At 43.1% G+C, this 14,570-nt stretch overlaps 1 protein-coding gene across 5 annotated transcripts in view; it reads right to left on the bottom strand.

Annotated features, from left to right (window-relative positions):
* Positions 1-14,570, bottom strand: part of LOC147133213 (cell adhesion molecule DSCAML1-like) — a 53,280-nt gene that overhangs the window by 28,001 nt on the left and 10,709 nt on the right. For all 5 annotated transcript variants that reach the window (XM_086012602.1, XM_086012604.1, XM_086012601.1 and 2 more), the window contains exon 4: positions 892-1,038. In XM_086012602.1, the coding sequence (XP_085868728.1) occupies positions 892-1,038 (147 nt within the window). The remainder of the gene's footprint in view (positions 1-891; positions 1,039-14,570) is intronic.

Here is a 14,570-nt window from a genome sequence, read left to right as displayed (position 1 = left end):
GCTTATAATTGGTAGGTGTGTGTAACGGTGTACCAAATCCAGAATATGTTCTGTACAGCCCCACTAGTTGAGACAAAGCATTCTGATGAATATTGCATTTGTGGAATATGAGTTAAGCAACAAAATCCACTCCTTTTTAGCCATCTCTGGGGTCGGCCATTTTGTCACTTCTGTCAACTGAAAATGCCATCACAGTGTCTCAAGCCTCAGCTTCAGAAAACAGTTGAGCTGTGACCGGTCATTACCTCAGCCCTGAGACACTGTGATGTCATTTTCAGTTGACAGAAGTGACAAAATGGCCGCCGCCAGGATAAAAACGTGCGGATAAACTATTATTCCACAAACCCAACATTTATCCGCAGGCCTTATTTCAACTAGTGGGCCTGCACAGAACATATTCTTGAAAAAAATATGTTTGGGTGGACTTCCACTTTATGGTCATGGTTGTGTTTATATTTTATAAAGTAAGGGAACAAAATCCCCCCCAAGAATCCTGATTATCTGTTGTGAACATATTTGATCATATCTTTTCAAAATAAAACAACTACTCAAATAATTTCTGTTTGGGAAGTGCAACATCATAGTTTGCGTTCCTTTTTTAGAAAATAAATGCAGAAAAATGTAGCACAGGAAGATGATGAAAGAAGCCAAAAATACTACTGAAGTTGTGCATGTACTGTCCTGGTATACTATACATATGCTAGCCAGAAGCTGAGGAGTGCTGTGCTTGTTTACGGACTCGGCATGTGGTAAGAGTGTGAGGCAGTTCCATTTCTTGTCCCATCATATTCCATAATTGTCCCTGTGTTTAATTATTAGCATTTTTATTGCTAGTTTTGACACCTATGCCCTAAGTAGATTTACAAAAAAAACTGGAAGAGCCTTTCTCACCCATGACAGAGAGCCTGGCTCCATTGCTTTGGCGCGTCTCCCCGCTGTATTTATGCCTGGTAATGCACCGGTAGGTGGAGAGGGCATCCTCCTTCTGAACGTCTGAGATGTATAGCGCTCCAAAGGAGGTCAGCAAGAACCTGTTCCCTGGAAGAAAAGAGTAAACAACAACTTCAATTCCCGAGGGCAAAAATATGGCATGGTACTTAACAGAAACAGAAACATGCCATTGCAAAACCATATTGTAAGAACAACTGCACCCTCCAAAAGTGGCATTCAGGACGTGGAGTACAAACATAGCAATCACTTAATAATCACAGATAAAGCCAAGTCTTTATTAGTTACACTCCTGACTTATGATTAAAGTGACAAAGGTCGTCCTTACAGTTCATTTTTTGTGTTCCTTTAGATCCATGCTACAGACCAACAGCTTGACTGCCTGTTTGGGTATTTAACAACAGTTGTGTTTTATCAACAAGCTCCATGTTTATTGAGGTTGGACAAATGACGGCGCCCGTACGCCCCACTTATTTACTACATGTTTGCATCGGATATTTCGTATGACCCTGTGAGGAGACGCAGGCTGCAATTTCACCGCCAACTTTGTTTGCCCCCCTGCAACGAAGTCTTACAGGATAATGAGTACTTTAAGAGCGCTACTCCCACTGCAGTGACAAGCGGCTTGTCAAAACACCCCGACGCAGTTAGAGCCATGGCGAGATCAGCAGGATGTGTCAAAAGCACAATTTCCGTCCTTTGCGCCACACTGAATTCATCCTATCCGCGGATTCAATCACATGATTTCCCTTACTGACGCTGTCCATCTCGGACGAGCGGCTTGTGTAAAATCTATTTCATAGTCGGCTCTCATTAGTCAACTCCCTCATTTCGTCTGTCTCAGCGACGCAGCCTCCTCCTTGCGGTCTCGAAGCAGAGTGGCAGACGGAATAAAATATTAATTACTAAATCACTGTGCTCCCTCAGCTTTTATTCATGCTTACTTGACAAGCTAACGAGAAACAGAGCCAATGTCCGTTAAAAGCGCATACGCTTGCATGCACACACACACACTGCCAGTACAAGTACAGTGTTCATTTCCTATATCGTGGTTCATCATTCCTGCTATAACACTGATTTCTAAGTGAATGCTTTTTTTTTTTTTTTTTTTTTTTTCAAAATTTGGATTTGCTCGCCTTCAGTGTACCGGTAGTTGTTGTTCCGCAACATGTGGGTCAACACTGAGGTCTACTGGAAGAAATGCAGTGCAATTAAGAGCAAGACAAGGATGCCCCATCAGTGTGACAGTAGACCATGCCGTTTTAATATGCGTTGTTCCCACCGAGCAGAGGGAATATATGCCCGCGAGTGCTGTTGCATGCCCTGTTTTATGTGTGTGACAAAGTAGCAGTTGTTTGAAGGAGCAATTTCTGTTACTCCATCTATAGCGGTTTTGATTATAGGTTATCATTAAGATAGCAGACCTTTGCTCCATTGAATTAAATGGTTTGGTTGAACATTTCAGTGCTTAAATACACAATGTATAAGCAAGAGCATGACATTAAGAGGCACTAATAAATAGTAAATCATAGAATATTGATAGATATAGTTAAAGAAATACTTGAAATAAAAAGTAATAAATAAAACACGTTTTAATATAGTTTCTCAAAATCACAGGTTTTCCTCTATTGCCGGTGGGTCTGCAATGTTTATCTCCTGCGATAAACTGTAGTCTGACCTGCGCTAGAGTCGACGTCTGTTCCCGTACTCTCAAAAATGCACCCAAATGTCATTTCATTAAGATGTGCTCACACAAACTACGTGATCAAATACCTTTTGTCTCGCTACAAACACACTTTGAAGTCATATCTGTAAGGTTTAATTGGAACACATTTTCACGATATCCGAGCTTTCGGGATTGTTTCATTCCACTTAAGAATTTAGTCACCAACGTGGCAAAAAGGTAGCCACCGTAGATACAACTCAGTACCATTAAGGCTTGTTTTGGTTTACTGCACACATTTTTATTCAACATAAATGGCTCTATAAAAAGTCTGCTCATCCAGAAAGAGGCTGTGTAGCCTCCAGGAGAGCTGACATTGTTGGAATTTTGCATGAGGTCCATTTGAGCCTCAATACAACCCATTAGGGGAAAGAAAGATTTTCCAGGGGGGAAATGTTGGAATGTCTTTTCATATTGGATGGAGACTCTTGAAAGCGAATATAGTACAGAATAGTTTCTTGTGAACTCATTGTTTTCCGTCTTTTGCGTGTGAAAAACATGCCAACTATTTTCTCACCTAATTCAAAATCTCAGAGACGCATCTAGCAAATAAAAGGGGCCGAAATCGAGCATAGCGTAGTCAAACCCCAACTGTATTTTGCCAAATTATTGCATTGTGTTACCCTAATGAACCACTGCTGTGCCATAAAAGTATTTGAGTGTTCCGTTTTCTGACAACATGCCTGCGACCTCTGAGACAGAACTACTGCTGTGACAAATATTAATAGCGAGGGTTGTAAGTGAAGATGAAATTATGAATGTGCGAGAGAGGAAAAAATAAACCCACACTGTCTATAAATAGGATGCATACAGTAGGCCATTTTGGTCTGTGTCTGCGTATGCAATGAATGTGAGCGCGAGCGGGCTAGCAGCAGCCACATTTTTCCACATGCAAATGAAGGCGTCGGCGCAAAGATAACGAGGCCCATATTTCCACCTCCTCAGTGGGCCCATTATTTATTGATGTTCTGCATCTTTTCCCCCCACACACCCTCCTTCACACGTTCCTCATCCTGTCCCTGTTGCTAGGGTCTTCTCGCTGCCATCCTCATTCTGTTTTGGTGTCATTTCGACAATTATTAAAGCGCAACGTGATCCCGGTCAGAGATGAAACAATGAAACCGCACCGTGTTGTTTTTTACGGTGGCTGCAAAAATCATCATGGTAAAAGGGAAGTCAAAATAAAAAAAATGAAAAACAGTGTCATTATGTGGTCGCTAAATATAGCTCTTCCTGTTTTGTACCCAATCAAAGTAAGCATCTTTTTTTTTCAAAGTAACAACAGTTACCCGGAGCATGTAAGAAGTTATTTCACCCTCCAGATTAAGATATATATGCCAAAAGACAGGTTGACTCTGTTTCATCTTTTACCTTCATGTGCCTTACTTGTGTGAAGAAAACATTTTCCCTATGTGAGAAGGAAATGCTTTTTTAGCTCCAAGTGAAAAGATTTTGCTCCGCTTTAGGCCGAACACTATGATTTTCATCTCGCTCAACCCTCATGATGGACAAAGGCAGTGAACCTTTTCTTCTTTAAGGAGTTTCCCCACTTAAGTGGCAGTGACTTTGACGTTGGCTAGCCAACCTTTATCCGTTGCCATATCATTGCCATAGCAAAGACATAATGCTTTTTTTAATTGACAAATTACCTCAATAGTCTACAAGCTGCAAGAAAAAAAACCCTTTTGGAATTAAAAGTCATCACATCATTTTTTCATCCTGGACTGCAATGTGATATTTCATGTAAATACTAAAACATGCCTCGAACTCTAGACTACATTATATTCCTCTTTTAATTGTACTGTAACTTTATTCAAGAAAGTGCACTGAGAGACAGTTTAACAACTTTTGCTGCTACACAACATTGTATGAGTTTCTGTGTCCAAATGGAAAACTCAAAATGCACAGTTAATTCTCAAGATGAGCAGTGTCCAAGGACAAACTGAAATGTATTTTCCCCCAAATTATATCAAAAGAAACAATATGAATACAATATACTATAAGAGAATGTCCATAAATACTGAAATAGATTATTTATTTTATCTTCCTTGATTTTTCATATACTCAGAAGGTTTTTTTTTTCCACCGTGAAGCGCGAAAGAAGAGCAAAGAGGTAAGAAAGTAAAAGATTTAGACATGCATATTTATGAAACACCAACACATTCAAGCATACAAATGAACCCACAATGGACAAGCGCAACAGTGTTTTGTTTCCGGTTGTAATTGGATGACAACCAAAGAGTTCAAAAACGTGGGAGAATCTTCTTCAGTTTGACGTTAGAAAACGGCATTCTGTTGCAGAGAACAATCTGAAAGAAGGTGCGAATAGACGGGAGGAGGAACGGATCAAAGAGGTGGGACTGCCACGGGAAGAAGGGGGGGGGGGCAAATGGCGTAGCTATTCTGGAGATACTCTCAGTGGCGCTGGTATCAACTCACACACACACACAAAGCCATCAAGAACCGGGCTTGAAAATAGGGCAAATCGTGTTTCTCAGTAGGAACAAAAACATAATGCTGTAAATTTAGCACCGTGGAGACAGCGAGCAGTTGTGGAAGTTGTAGCTGAAGCCAATGGAAGAAAAAAAATGAAGTGGAAAGACAAAGCGCAACGAAAACGGCGGAGGAGGTAACAGCCCATTCCAGCGAGCTCTCATCCTTTCAAACCTGACGCAAAAAAAAAAAAAAAAGGGGTTTTGCATCTGTATTCAAAGTGTACACTCACGCCACCCTAACATTGCCCCCTCTCTCCATTGCGTATAGATTAAAAGCACAAGTAGAAGCAGGTGTCAGGCAATTAAATATATACACTTCTCTGGCTTTTTTATTCCGTTTCACACTTAACATCCATGAATGGCGTCCTCTTAACTCCTTCAATTGACATTCAAAGCAGGTTCTATTGGCTCAACTAATGTATAACAAGCAAATCGGGCATTGGGAGCCCACCCCGCTGCATCTCCTCCATAAAAGAGACTTTGTTCAGGCGACCGAGCCGCTCAGACGGGGCAGAAGTCACGCTGCCAGTTAAGACCACGCCGCATGAGCAATATCGCTCTTTTCGCTCTCGCGTCCTCTCTGTTCATTTTCTGGAAGATGCGGAAGCCGCAGCTCTGTCATGTTTTCATTAAAAAGCCACGCTTCACTGTCTAATCCGAAACCGCTGTGCCCTTTCCTCAGCAATTCTGACTGCTTACCTCATCTTTCAATCACGCGCTCTCTTTGCCAACGCTAATGCGGGACGGTCGCGTGCGTGCACAGACATGGCGAGAGGACACAAAGGTGAAGACGAAGAATGGTGGTGGAGGAGGAGGAGAGGAGGGGTGGACCAGACAGACTCAAAAGTCCCGTTTCCATTGCGATGGGACCACGTCTCTTCTGCTCCAATGACTCCTCTGTCCCAAATTGCCCTGTGTGACTTTAAACAGTAAACACTGGGGGATGGGTTGGTGGGGAGTACATGTGTGGCGCTGAATGGGCAGCGGGGACCCTCATAAAAGTCTTCTTATGCAAAGGATGTCGTTTCCATAGATACAAGTCCACGCTGCCGAGCCATGTCCCCCCCCCATAAATGCATCGTGAGCAGACAGGGCGTACGACCGTTGCGTAAAACTAAATGGCCCATCCCGGAAAGAGGGAGCAGGCCGTCGACTGGGCATCAGAGGAAAACGAGGGATGGAGCGTGAGGATGAGGTGAAGAGAGCGACGAGGAGAAAGATGTCGAAATAGGACTCCATTATTCATGATGTGTGTTTCATGTGCTTGGTGACATCTGGGACAGCAGTGATAATGAGGGTCCCGGGAGAGGAAAACCACATACACACACCGCAGTTTGCTGAAATATGCTAACCTCGCCTCACCACTGGATACGCCGCTGACTCCAACTGAACTTTAGAATGTTAATCCCTAAAAGGAGCCCGTTCCACCCAAAAACATGCTACTAAAAAAAAAAAAAAAAAGAAATCTAGTGGACAATCACTAGCCCCCATCAAGTTGTTTTGGCTCAGCAGTAGATAAACAACACAGATGAATATATGGTGTGTGTGCGTGGGTGTGTGTATGGTGAGGCGCACTTCAGCTTAGCCCATGGCCTGAGGCCGTGAGCTGCATTAGCAGCACTGAGTGAGTTGCCTGGTCTGCCCCCCCCCCCCCCCACCGCCCCCTACCTTCCCTCCACCACACCATTAGAGTGCTGGTGGCACAGGAGTGTCACTGCCCAGCACAGAGAGAGACGAACGGGGCTTAACTCGCGACACACACACCGACACACACATGTGCGAATGCAGGCGGGCACGAGGGGAGATTGTCCGTGTTTACCACAGAGGATCGTTGAAATCCCAGGCAGCAAAGTAAACAAATAACCCAATGTGACATTTGAAGACTCGCCAGCCTCTTTAAAGTTGCTTATTGTTATATGTGAACATGACCTTGAGTTCAAATGGCCAACATGAACATGACATTTTAGACGTCTCCTTTAAACTTTCCTTGTCCGGCATGACCCCAGTGACCCCGTGACCCCAATAAAGCCTGGCTTGGATGTGCTGAGTGTGGACAAAGTTACGCTAACCCCGCAAACACCTTGAGGATGAGCTACAACAGAGCTTGTGAGCCACACCCTCTCAGTGACATCACAAAATATGACCAAAAATAAATAAATAAATCAATAATCAGTCACTTTAAGATGTCTTTTTTTATTTTTATGTTGCTACAACAAAGTGGTCGAGACCGTTATTCAGTGTTCGGATTCGATTGAAGAATATTATCTGGTTGAATCAGAACAAATTCAAAATATTTATGCAGTAGCTATTTTAAAAAAAACATTCATACTCTTTGCGATTAAGTTTTTGCTCTGGAGATTCAGAGTAATACCATGCTTCTTTAACCATTTTGAATGATCAATACGTGACCTCGCCTCAGTAAAATACTAATGTGAAACACCAAAAAAAGGCTGTTTTTGTCCTTTTTGAGCTTCCCACCCAGAATTAGTTCAATAAGAGTCTATAGTGTCGTCTGTGTGTGTTTGGTCATCAAACAGTGAGTCGGATCAATAGGTCTGATTGCCAGGTCATGTCGGAACATGACACTTGGAGGGCCACAAGGGATCCCATTAGATTCTTGATTATGTCTCCGAGTGACCCCTCTACGACCGGTGTAGTGCTCACTGTGAAATACAGATCGCATTCTGGCTAAAGTGAGAAACATAACAATAGTTTCATATGACTTATTTGCAATTTATTTTTGGACGACTCAACATTACATCTTAAAGAGGAAGTCAACCCCCTTGAAAATATTTGCAATATGACTTCACAAGTCTAAACATGGCATCTGATTCATATTGCATTTGTGGAATATGATTTAAGAAGCAAAATCCACCCATTTTTAACCATTCAGAGGGGCGGCCATTTTGGCACTTCTGTCCACTGAAAATGAGATCACAGTTGCTCAGGGTTGAGGTAACAACCAATCCCGGCTCACCTGTTTTCTGAAGCTGAGCCTGTTTTCTGAAGCTGAGCCGTGATTGGTTACCTGAGCCCTGAGCAACTGTGGTGTCATTTTCAGTCAACAGCAAGTTAGAAAATGGCCGCCGCCTGAGATGGGACAAAAATGGGCAGATTTTACTGCTTAACTCATATCCCACAAACGCAATATTAATCAGAATGCCATGTTGCCACAAGTGGACCTGCATAGAACATATTCTTGCAAAGACAATTTGAGGGTTGACTTCCCCTTTAAGTGAATTCCAAACATGTATCTTGACAAGATTCAAACTGTGTTACAAATCACATTTTGTCTTCAACTACGTTACAATCAGAGGACCCTACAACTCTCAACACAGAAATCCTTTTGAGTCTTCATCTCTGCTGAGGTGACATCAAGTTAAACCAACAAGTTACAACTAAAGTGATGTTATGAAAGGATTAGTGGGGATTAAAAAGAAATAGACTGTTGCTCATAAGAGGGAAAAAAAATGTGGCCCACCAAACATTGAGAAGCAAATCGGCACCAAACATTTTCACAAGTGTTTCCTTAAAGACAATTTCTTGGCAAAGCGTGCTGTAATCTCCTGGCACTAATCCGGCTTTCACTACCCTAAACAAAGCAATGAAGGAAAGGCGGGAGGAAAAGGGTTAAAACCTCTTTACTTAAATCCCATTTCTTAACCCAATCCGAGCGAGCTATCCCCATTCACTTATTTTCACTAAGCCTTGGCACATGCCTCCCTTCTTTCACTTGTGTGAGCGATTCAGGATATTCAGAAAATGAGTGTGTGTGGTTAAACCTTAATTGAGGCAATTACAAGGAAGGGGTTGGGTTAAAATCAGTAATGACTTTGGATTCATCCAACAACACAATAATTGAGATGGCGTACAATAACATCAAGGATAAACCACCCTAATGTGGATCAGAACCAAATTGCACACGTGCAGGATACGCACCCATTCGACAGACTTTTAGCAAGAGGACAGACATTATTTACTCAAAAGGCAATGTTAAAAAGGCCTCCGTGTTAAGTCAGAGGGTCTCGTATTTCAAGCGTACGCCATTTTCAAGTTTGGTTGAAAGCTTTATTTCTGCATGAACAATTATGGCAAAATCTAATAATTTTAACAAACTGCCTTTTTTTTTTTTTACATTGGTTTCTAAAATCGGTAAAGTCTCTCCATCTGTCAGCTGCATTGTCACTAAGTCTGACTTGAATGGTGAGGTGGTGGCCAGATTTGTATCAGAGTGATGTGCTCTCAGGGACTTTCCCATCTCTCCCTCTTAAACTGATTGACACTGATACAGTGATGCTCCACAAACATGCTCAGACTGCATGTGTGTGTGTCCGCCGTGTGTACGTGCGCGTCTGATAGAGACACAAAGGAGGAGGAACGGCCGGCGATGCAGAGCGTCCTGTGGTAAGTGCACGTGAGCAGGCGCGTGTCGTAGTGTGTAAATAGTCAATAATAGCCGACACTTGTCAGCCCTCTCCTCAATACCCACAAAGCCTGTGGTTGGAGCATTGTTGTACTCCGCCTCTCTCTAATACCGCCCCCCCCCCAAAAACTGGCCTCTCAAGCAGAAATAATTATGCCTATTGTGGCCTTGGTGCACACACACACACACACACGCACACTTGTTTGTGCTAATTAACACACTCTTCCACGTGCCTACTCAACCTAACTGAGTAAAAGATGGCTGCCAGCAGCCCATCTGTTCCTGCCTTGCTCTCACTCTCACCGAGGCAAATGGGACAAAATTAGACATACGAAAGCGAGAGAAGCACACACAGATGTGGACAAACTGCAAAACGTTACGCGGTTGTATTGTGAGTGGGACATTAGGCCATCTTCCAATTTTCTTCCTTGCACGGAGGTTTTATTGCATGTTTGTCTGCATGATATCAGCTGCATGATGTTACCCCCCCCCCACCCCCACCCGCTTGCAAACACCCTGCTGTGTGCCACATGGACCCAGCAGAGGCAAGAGCATTGGAAGGATGGATGAGCGAAGAAACGTGATATCACTGGGCAGTTTGGCGGGGGGGGGGGGGGGGGGACAGTCAATGAGGTTGTGTCCCATGAGCCCCGGGGAGGCTCATGTGCTCCCCAGCCTCCTCTGTCACACCTTGTCCCGCACCATGGCGAGCTGAGCACTGCGGGACCACCACCGCACAGGCCAGCGCAGCCTTAATGTACCCCCAGTTAATGTTTTATGATCTCTTCCTATTCAGGCAGGTTTGTGTAAAATCTGGGAATGGCTTTATTGTGTAACATTCAAAGTGTGTGTGTGTGTGTGGGGGGGGGGGGGGGGGGGGAGCTTGAACATTTGTTCTCCCTAGAAGTGAATGCCTTTGTAAGACCAGTGTTTACACGAGTATGTGGTGTCCCAGACAAGTGTTTGTATTAATGTATTCCTTGCTCTGTGTGCACGAGCACAGATTTACCCACAGACACTGTGTGTGTGCGCGCATAGGCGGAGCATTTCGCATGAAAGGAATTCAAATGAACGAAGATAGTTGAATTGCAACATTAAGACAATTTGATCGTTTCCTTGATTTTGAAACAAAGGTGAACATGGCATGATTTTTTTTTTTTTTTATGACCAAAAATTGAAATAAAAGCAAAAACACATTGCCGAACTAAAGGTGCTAATTGTTTGACAGGAGAAATAAAGTTCTCGTAATTTGAATATTCGAGCCCATATTGATCACATGGCATAGCGGAGATCAAGTTGGATCATTATCAAACCGAGGCAACTCTGCAAAAGTTCAGTTTTGATTTGGTACCGAGACTTGCATTAGCTTGCGAATTGAGTGCCAGGACAATATCCAACCCTGTGACCACCCAGTGCGTGCGTGCGCATTTTGACTTGCACAGAGGACGCCAGGGGCAGAGAATTGATCAGTAATGTCGCCTGTAAATGACCTTGGCACTCCGCGACACCCATTACTATCCAAGCTCGTGTTAGTTTTAGTCACAGATGCATGCTAAATATCATGAGCTTCTACAATATTATAGTAAACAAAGGCACAAAATAAAATCCCTGCCTTTATAAATGAAACCCGTCTTTATTTGCATCATTTACGCTAGGATTTAGGATGACATTTGTGAAGGACAAAAAGAACCAATCATGCAAAAGCAACAAAAAATGGGGGGTTTCCCCCCCCCCCTTCCTAGTCTTAAGACAGTTTTACCATTACCGCACTGGATGTGTACAAAATGACTGCGCCAGTAAACAAAGGCAAACTGTGTGGCAGGTGGATTAGATGAAGCATAGTTGTGCATCTTCTGTGGGCCATCCATGTGGCCGCAGCCATCTGCCGGTCCAGTCTGGATGCATCGGAGCCACTCATTAGCTCTCTGCTGGTTACTCTGACAGCTTAAATCTGTGCTCATGGTGTGTTTTTTTTTTTTTTTTTTAATGGCCGTCCACAAACTCTTCATCTCTCTGTCACTACTCCAACTCTCCTCCTTCAGATCACTACTCCAATTTGCGATCCCTCGTATGCGGGCGCAAACACACTTGCGCAAGACTTCACACCACGGCGGTGATACCGGGACGGGCAAGTAAGAGGGATCTAGGTCAGTCTGCCTGCACCCCTCCCCTCTTAAAACCCCCTTATAATGTTCCGGCTGGACAGGAAAGTGGGACACACGCACAAATGTATTAAAACGCACACACTTATATTAATATACAGACACACGCACACACACACACAAACAGATGGGGAACATGTGCGGCTGTCAGAATGGAACCGGTTGGGCTTCAGAGGGCAAGGCTGCGTGGTGTTATGTCATCAACTCAACCACTGGACCAATATGTGATTGTGCTGCTGATGCGCATATGGACACCTCCACTCGATAACACTACTTGGATTTGGCACAAAAGCTATAAGCATCTCATCTTCATCATGGATACCGTATCTAAATATGTCAGCCAACTTCATTGACTAAAATCTGTACAGTGAACTACCACAAAACGATATAGTCACTTCATCTTTTGCACCGCCGCTATATCATAGAATTTTAAACAATCTGTTTTTTTTTTTAACATGAACATGAATTCACTCAATTGAATTTGTATAGAGCCAAATCACAACAGAGGTTTCTCAATGCAATTTACAAAAAGGAGCAGATCTAGAACACAATAAGAGACCAACTGGATTTAGAGTTGTGCCACTTCAAAGAAGTAACACGCTGCGCTCTACCAAATTAGGTGCAGGCTAATAAGGAGCAAGAAGAAGAGGCAGAGAAGGTCCCCTACTAACCTGCCGTAATAGTTCTTGTTGCCACAGAGCAGAGAGAGATATGCCCGTGAGTAGTGCTGTATACGGTTTTGTTTTTGTGTTGTTTCTCTTTGTAAAAAGTATTTGTTAAAAGGTTTTTATTTCACCGTCACGTCAATGGTGTTTTGCTGGTGCAAGCTAGTCATCTTTTCACTTCCTCAAAGTCATTTTACAAGATATTTTAATTACTTTCTCTTTAAAACATTAAAATGTTGAGATAGATTTTCACCCAAAAGTTGTAGGAGGTGATTTGCTCATGAGCAACACAGATGGGGTAGGGGGGGGCGATTCATTTATCCCCACACCCATTTCCCCCAATGCCATTCGGAGCCACTCAAGAGACAACCGCAGCTACCTCGGATGAGTAGAAGGATCAATAATTTGGATTTGGATAGACAACTGGGTGATAGGCGCATGTGCGCACTTGTAGCTTTATCAATTGAAACGTTTCGGCGCAAGGAAGATAGACAGTCCTCTGCTGTCTGAGGGATTGTTTCCATATGAATTTTATGTGCAGTTCCCATAAAGTGATATTAATGTGATCTCAACGTTAGCAACAAATCCCTCCTTTTTGTTTATGCGGTTCCATGAAAGCAAGGGCATTTCGGCGTTGACAGGTGACTGTGTTTATTTGCTGCATGGATGCAATGTTGGATCGGCATGCGCAGATAAAGGGGGTCAAGGTTGAACTGGCTTCACTGTGAGGGCTTGCAGCGTTTGTGCATTCTACTGTTTGTACAGAGGCGAGTGTTGAGTTCAATGAGCAGCTCATCATGTTCAGCATCTGATCTTCACACTCACTGCTCTTCAAGTGACCTATATAGCCATACACACAGCAGCCTTGCGACGGTAGGCCCGGCCAAACGAACCAAACACGGAAAGCATAAATATACACATTTCAAAATCGCATCGGTCATTTGTTGGCAAGATGTGTCAAGTCAAACTAATGAAGTCCACTAAACATCATGTCATCGCATCCGTGGAAAGGATTGAAGCGTATTCAAATTTTTAAAATACTGTACACTACAACACCTAATTCTACATATGGATGCATATGTACAAAATAATGTTTTTGTTTTATTGCTAGTCTGCATGTCAACTACTAAACAAAAGCCCGATGTCTGTTTATGAGACATAATGTTGGACTTTGCATACATAAGATATAAAACACCATCTGCCGGAACCTGAGGCCATTCTTGCCCTACTACCCTCCTTGCTTCATTTTCCTTTCCTCATATCTCTTCAACGTTGCAGTTGCGCATATTGTAGGCCCACAAATTGTTCAAGAGCTATAATATGCACAAATGCTGCAGCGATCACATAATAAAACACATATAATGGAATTAGAAAAGACATAAATGCTTCTCTCTCACACACACGCAAATGATGTTAATGAAGGTGGGAGATGTGGGAACAATACGTTTGACATCCAGTGGCTACGTTTACTTGCAGTCAATAAACCTTTCAGGACCCGAATATTGGACAGTATTCGGGGTTGGAAAGAACATGCCCAAAAACCTGAATGTGCTCATATTAGAGTTTTTAAAACCTGAATAAGACCCCTGGGTTACACCTTTTCAATCTCGGTCTTCTGTCGGAGTACAAGAATTACGCACGGCACCACCGGGAATATACAAGCAGAGATATACAAAAAATGGCGAAATGCAGACGTAGCACAGAACCCCACTTTTGAAGGGGGGAGGAAAGTGACTGCATTAATAATGTGGCGAGTGACATGAATATAATGTGTTTTGTTGACGGTGGAAAGTAAGAAGCCGAAATGACGTCTATTTGCGTCACAACGCTGTCTGTGTGTCACCGTTTAAATATGGATATTCCAATTGCCATGTATACGGGAGTAACTCTGTCCGCTCTCGCATGTAAACGGGCTATCCCGAATGTTTCAGAAACCGGGATTTTGACCTTAACCCGAATATTGACGGCATGTAAACGTAGTCACTTTCTATAATTGGAGCTCCTTTCTTCAAGGACATCATAGTCAGACCTAAAAGGAGTGATGAAGACAACGATGAGGTGGTCGTTACAACTGCCCGCGGGATGTCAATTACAGTTAACGTCAAGATTTGACATTTGTATCGTATGTAGTGAGATGTAAACATAGCGGTAACT

This window comes from Filicampus tigris, chromosome 17, assembly GCF_054856515.1.
Source record: "Filicampus tigris isolate MCC_2025a chromosome 17, RoL_Ftig_1.0, whole genome shotgun sequence".
Classification (NCBI taxonomy): domain Eukaryota; kingdom Metazoa; phylum Chordata; class Actinopteri; order Syngnathiformes; family Syngnathidae; genus Filicampus; species Filicampus tigris.
Note: the sequence above shows the minus strand (reverse complement) of the source record. Positions and strands in the feature narration are given on the sequence as shown.